We start from the raw sequence: 6,615 nt of genomic DNA, 5'->3' as shown, positions 1-6,615 counted from the left end.
AGTCGTTTCATCTTCATCCCAAATTGCTATTCTAAACTTCTAAAAATTACAGTTTGACCATAAAATTAAAAATAATTTGTAATAAAATCCCTAGACAAAATTCCTCAAAATAATCAAGACTTGGACATATTTGGACATACTTTGGACATATTTTGGACATACTTTGAACATATTTGGACATATTCTGTACTTAATTTGGACCAAACTAACTTTAACTACTAACTCTAATTACTAACTCTTAACTTACTAACTGCTAACTCCTAACTTTTATTTAATTTCAGTTATTAATTTTCTGCATTTATTTTATTTCGTATTTATTTATTTTTGCTTTATTGGTGGGTTTAACCACCAAACTAACTACTAACTCTTAACTTTTATTTTCAGTTATTTAATTTTCAGAATTTATTTAATTTTGTATTTTTTTTATTGGTGGGTTCAACCACCATTTGTTTTTCTTTTTTTTTTCTTTTGCATTTATTTTTTTACTTAATTTATTGTTAATTGGTGGGTTCAACCACCATTTTTTTTAATTTTGTATTTATTTTTTTTACTTTATTGGTGGGTTCAACCAACAAAATTGTTATTTAATTTTCTTTTGTACACTTATATTATTTGTTTTTTTTAATTTTGTTATCAATTTGTGTAAATATTATCTTTATAACATAACCATTGCATGAAACGTTGGTCTCGATCTTCAAGTGGCAGGTTAATACGTAGATCTCAATCTCCACCACCAATCATGGATGAGAATGAAGGCGAAAACGTTTTGGGCGAACTTAATCCTCAAATTGATCAGGGAGACAACCAATCTCAACATGGGCATGATCAGAATCAACCAAGAACTCTGAGAGACTACATGAATCCAACCAGAACCGGAGCACCGTCGTGTATAGTATTTCCTCCAGAAGTATCTCGATTCAACTTTAAACCAGGTATTATCCAACTTTTACCAACATTTCATGGTTTAGAATCTGAGAATCCGTACTTGCATCTAAGAGATTTTGAGGAAGTTTGTAATACATACACGGACCAAAATTGTGGCATGAACATAATTAGATTAAAGCTTTTTCCTTTTTCATTAAAAGATAAAGCTAAAACTTGGCTACAAAACCTTAGATCTGGATCAGTAAGAACTTGGAATAACATGCAAGCACAGTTTTTGAAAAAATTCTTTCCACCTCATAGAACAAATTCTTTTAAAAGGCAAATCACTTCTTTCACTCAAAAAAATGAAGAAACATTATACCAATGTTGGGATAGGTTTAAAGAATTGCTTAACATATGTCCACATCATGGTTTTGAAACTTGGCAATTGGTCACTTACTTCTACAAGGGCTTAATACCCCAAAGTAGACAGGTCGTTGAAATGATGTGTAATAGTGAATTTAGGGATAAAAATCCTGAAGATGCACTAGATTACCTTGACCAATTAGCTGAAAATGCACAACATTGGGATACTGTTGGAACTTTTGAATTGAAAAATAAGCAACAATCATCTCCATCTAGTGGAGGAATCCATAACCTTAGGGAAGATCATGATTTACAAGCAAAATTTCCATCCCTAGTTAGGAAAGTTGAAGCTTTGGAGCATAAAAAGAGTGATCAAGTAAAATCTGTTCAAGAAATTGCATGTAACATATGTAATTCGAATGATCATTTCACTCAAGAGTGTCCCACTTTGCCTGCACTTAAAGAATGTCTAAATGATCAAGCAAATGTGATTAACACTTTCAATAAACCAAACCCATATTCACAGACTTATAATCCTGGTTGGAGAAATCATCCAAATTTCAGTTGGAGGAATAATAATAATGCAAAATCTTCACAAGCACCACCTCCACAAAATTTTCAAAATCCTCAGCCTTATGCACCATATGTTCCACCACCCTGGAAAAATCTAGAAGACACAATGCATTCATTCATCAGAAAGCAAGATGTTATTAACAATCAAAATGCACAAACTTTTTCTGATTTGAAAGATACTCTTGCTAAAATTGCTTCTGCACTCACCATTCAAGAAAAAGGAAAATTTACAGCCCAACCACAACCAAATCCTAAAATTCAACAAAATCCACCCACAGACCAAGTCAAGTCAGTTATAACTCTTCGTAGTGGTAAGGTTGTTGATAGACCTATGCCTGAACCTTATGAAAATGATGAAAATTCAAAGGGTAAGGAAGGACTAAATGAACTTACACCTAGTGAAGAAATAACTAGTGTTCCACCTGAACCACCATTTCCGCATGCATTGAATAAACCAAAGAAATCAAACCACTCTTCTGAAATTTATGAAATCTTTAAGCAAGTGAAAGTTAACATTCCTCTATTAGATGCAATCAAGCAGGTTCCTTCATATGCCAAATTTTTAAAGGACTTGTGCACTGTTAAAAGGAAATTGAAGGTAAGAAAGAGTGCTTTCATGGCCGAACAGGTAAGTACAATTCTGTCTACTAATAATAAGTTGAAATATAAAGATCCTGGTTGTCCTACCATTTCTTGTATTATTGGTAGCCACAGAATTGAGCATGCTTTACTAGATCTTGGTGCTATTGTTAATTTGCTTCCATATTCAGTTTATCTTCAACTTAATCTTGGTGAGTTAAAATCAACTTCAACTACACTTTTGCTTGCCGATAGATCAGTTAAAGTACCAAAAGGAATAGTGGAGGAAGTTTTAGTACAAGTTGATAAATTCATTTATCCTGTGGATTTTATTGTCTTGGAAACTGAACCTGTTGTGAATAATTACAAACCAATTCCTGTAATTTTAGGTCGACCATTTTTAGCAACTGCTAATGCTTTGATTAATTGTAGGAATGGTTTAATGAATTTATCCTTTGGAAATATGACTTTGGAATTGAATGTTTTCAACATGTGCAGGCAACCTAATGAAGAAAATGAGATTGAAGATGATATTGATGAACAAAAGGAATTGTTTGAATCTTGTATCGAGGAAAATATTCAACAAGGGGATTTTTCTGAACTTTCTAATGTTTGTTTAGTTAATTCAATTGAGTCAAATAAGCAACTTGAACTTGATATTTCTAATATAAATTCGTTGCTTGATTTTGTACAGACTTCACAAAATTATGATGACGAGCCAAAATTTGAGGAGTTTGGAAGTATTGAAAAGACAGAACAACAAGAAGCACCTAAAATGGAATTGAAACTTTTGCCTGAAGGATTGAAGTATGCTTTTCTTGGAGAAGAACAAACTTATCCTGTTGTGATTTCTTCTACTTTAACAAGCGACCAAGAAGGTAAGTTACTTACTGTTCCTAAAAAGCATAAAAATGCAATAGGTTGGACTTTAAAGGATATTAAAGGAATTAATCCCTTAATCTGCACGCACTGAATTAATTTGGAAGAAAATGCTAAAACATGTCAACAACCTCAAAGAAGATTAAACCCACACATGAAAGAGGTAGTCAAAACAGAAGTCCTTAAATTACTTGATGTGGGAATTATCTACCCTATTTCTGATAGTAAGTGGGTAAGTTCTACACAAGTAGTGCCTAAAAAATATGGAATCACTGTTGTTAAAAATGAAAAAGGAGAATTAATTCCAACACGAATTACATATAGTTGGCGCATGTGCATTGATTATAGAAAATTAAATGAAGCCACTAGAAAAGATCATTTTCCATTACTATTCCTTGACCAAATCTTAGAAAGAGTAGCAGGACATCCCTACTACTGTTTTTTATATGGATATTCGGGCTATTATCAGATTCCTATAGCACTTGAGGACCAAGAAAAGACCACATTTACATGTCCATTTGGAACATTTGCATTTAAAAGAATGTCATTCGGGCTTTGTAATGCTCCTGCAACATTTCAAAGATGTATGTTAAGCATTTTTTGTGATATGGTTGAACATTGTTTAGAGGTCTTTATGGATTATTTGACTGTGTTTGGGAATTCTTTTGATGATTGCCTTGATAATTTGGAGAAAGTTTTAAAAAGATGTGTTGAAAAAGAACTCGTGTCGAATTGGGAAAAATGTCACTACATGGTTACTTCTGGAATTTTTTTGGGTCATGTTGTTTCTATTAAAGGAATTGAAGTTGACAAAGCAAAAATCGAAGTCATATCTAAATTGCCACAACCAAAAACAGTTAGAGATGTGCGATCCTTTTTAGGACATGCAGGATTTTATAGGAAGTTTATAAAAAACTTTAGTGCCATATCTAAACCACTTTGTAACCTCTTATTAAAAGATGCATCGTTTAAATGGAATGATGATTGCCAAAAATCTTTTGAAAAAATAATTTGTCTTTTAACATCTGCACCTATTATGCAATCTCCTGATTGGTCTTTGCCATTTGAATTAATGTGTGATGCAAGTGATTTTGATGTTGGTGTTGTTTTAGGACAAAGAATGGATGGTAAGCCTTTTGTGATTTATTATGCAAGTAAGACTTTGAATAGTGCTCAAATGAATTATTCTACAACTGAAAAAGAATTACAAGAATTTGACCTTACCATCAAAGATAAAAAGGGTGCTGAAAATGTTGTTGTTGGTCATCTATCAAGACTCACATCCGAATTCTGCAATGATATACCACCCATAAATGATTCTTTCCCTGATGAATTTTTATTTTCTGTTACTTCAATGCCATGGTATGCTAATATTGTTAATTTTCTTGTTACAGGTAAAATGCCTTTGCAATGGAATGCTCAAGAGAAGAAGAAATTTTTTGTTGAAGTAAAGAAATTTTATTGGGATAACCCTTATTTGTTCAAATATTGCCAAGATCAAATTTTTCGGCGATGTATTCCTGATAATGAGGTACGTAGTGTCATTAATTTTTGTCATTCTGAAACATGTGGTGGTCACTTTTCTTCAAGAAAAACTACTGCTAAAATTTTACAGTGTAGATTTTATTGGCCTACCATGTTTAAAGACACATATGAATTTTGCAAAAATTGTGAAAAATGTCAAAATTTGGGATCAATTACAAAAAGAAACATGATGCCCTTAAATCCCATACTTGAAATTGAAATATTTGACTGTTGGGGAATTGATTTCATGGGTCCATTTCCATCATCTTTTGGATTTGTGTATATATTAGTTGCAGTTGATTATGTCTCAAAATGGATTGAAGCAATTTCTTGTCGAAATAATGATAGTAAAACTGTGATTAAATTTTTAAGAGAAAACATTTTAAGTCGATTTGGAATCCCTCGAGCCATTATCAGTGATGGAGGTAAGCATTTTTCTAATAAGTCATTTGAGTCTTTAATGAAAAAATATGGAATTACACATAAAATTGCTACCCTTTATCATCCTCAAACAAATGGTCAAGTTGAATTAGCAAATAGGGAGATAAAACAAATTTTGGAAAAAAACGGTTAACCCAAACCGAAAAGATTGGTCTCTTAGACTTAATGATGCACTTTGCGTTTACCGTACTGCATTTAAAACATCATTAGGAATGTCACCCTATCGGTTAGTTTATGGTAAACCTTGTCATTTACCTGTTGAACTTGAACATAAATCACTTTGGGCTATTAAAGCTTTTAATTCAAATTTGGATAATGCTGGTAATGTGCAAAAATTGCAATTGAATGAACTTGAGGAATTAAGGAATGATGCATATGAAAATTCAAGAATTATTAAGGCAAGAACAAAAGCATTTCATGATAAAAGAATTTTTCAAAAAACATTTGAGATTGGTCAAAAAGTGTTGCTTTATAATTCTCATCTTCATTTATTTCCAGGAAAGTTAAAGTCAAAATGGAGTGGCCCATTTGTTGTAAAAAATGTATATTTATATGGGGCCATAGAAATTGAGAATCCAAAAAACGGTGTCACATTTAAAGTTAATGGTTAAAGATTAAAACCATATCTGGAACATCATCCACGTGACGAGGACACCGAAATTAATTTGGATGACCCACCAGTTCTTGATTAAGTCTTTAATGATTTTTTTTTGTTTTACTATTATTTTACCGTTTCATTGTTTGATTTTTTTAGATTGATGCACTGTACATAGTTTTTTTTTTAACATTGTTTTTCTTGTGTAAGCGTGTTTGTTTGACAGTTGTACATTCTCTCATCAATTTTCATTTTACATCATGAGCACCTCAATGAGAAAATACATGTTCGCACATCTTAAAAGATTTCGGGGTATAAAATTTCACTTAAGAGGCCTAATACAAAGCTGTAAATCACATCCACTTTGGGATCTGCAACCACCAGACTTCGTGTCCTATGTTGAGGATCTAGAGGGACAACTCAGAACAGTAGAGAGTGGCATATATGAATTTCAAATGGAGCTTGAGGTTAACTCAATGAGAGGACGAATGTAAGTTCATTTTCCTTTTATATTGTGTGCTTCTTTTTGCTCGCTTTCACGCTTGATTTGATTTTGCAGATTTGATTTTGGTGTGTTTTGATTTATTTTCCCATATAAATGGCGGATAACGGTACTCCGTGACTTCTTAAGTCGGTATCTTCAGTTTCCCACAATAACTGAAACCCCAAAATCAAACATGGAAGAAATACAACATAAACTCCATAAGCATTTTCCCTCTCTCCCTCAGAATGCCCTTAGGAAAATTTACAAAGCTCGTTGTGAACGACTGCGTTTGTTAATGATTAATGGCATT

General features: G+C 32.4%; 1 protein-coding gene and 1 non-coding gene across 2 annotated transcripts; one reads left to right on the top strand and one right to left on the bottom strand.

Moving 5' to 3' along the window:
• Nucleotides 1-739: 739 nt before the first annotated feature.
• LOC112096355 lies at nt 740-6,386 on the top strand. The gene is made up of 6 exons (XM_024179780.1): nt 740-1,009; nt 1,334-2,945; nt 3,003-3,260; nt 4,656-4,792; nt 5,406-5,552; nt 6,381-6,386. Exons 1-6 carry the CDS (start codon nt 740-742, stop codon nt 6,384-6,386), a joined length of 2,430 nt encoding a protein of 809 aa, XP_024035548.1.
• Nucleotides 1,191-1,299, bottom strand: LOC112096525. Its single transcript, XR_002904428.1, has one exon. It is a non-coding gene; the product is annotated as a small nucleolar RNA R71 (small nucleolar RNA).
• Nucleotides 6,387-6,615: the final 229 nt, after the last annotated feature.

This window comes from Citrus clementina, unplaced genomic scaffold (assembly GCF_000493195.1).
Source record: "Citrus clementina cultivar Clemenules unplaced genomic scaffold, Citrus_clementina_v1.0 scaffold_8, whole genome shotgun sequence".
Taxonomy (NCBI): domain Eukaryota; kingdom Viridiplantae; phylum Streptophyta; class Magnoliopsida; order Sapindales; family Rutaceae; genus Citrus; species Citrus x clementina.
This window is presented reverse-complemented; position numbering and strand designations above follow the sequence as displayed.

What these genes read in the sequence shown, in the direction of transcription:
- LOC112096355 (XM_024179780.1), top strand. Translation starts at nt 740, where the DNA reads ATGGATGAGAATGAAGGCGAAAACGTTTTGGGCGAACTTAATCCTCAA. An exon ending in AAAGGAATTGTTTGAATCTT is followed by an intron (nt 2,946 to 3,002) that starts GTATCGAGGAAA and finishes ATGTTTGTTTAG; the next exon opens with TTAATTCAATTGAGTCAAAT. An exon ending in GATGTATTCCTGATAATGAG is followed by an intron (nt 4,793 to 5,405) that starts GTACGTAGTGTC and finishes GATGCACTTTGC; the next exon opens with GTTTACCGTACTGCATTTAA.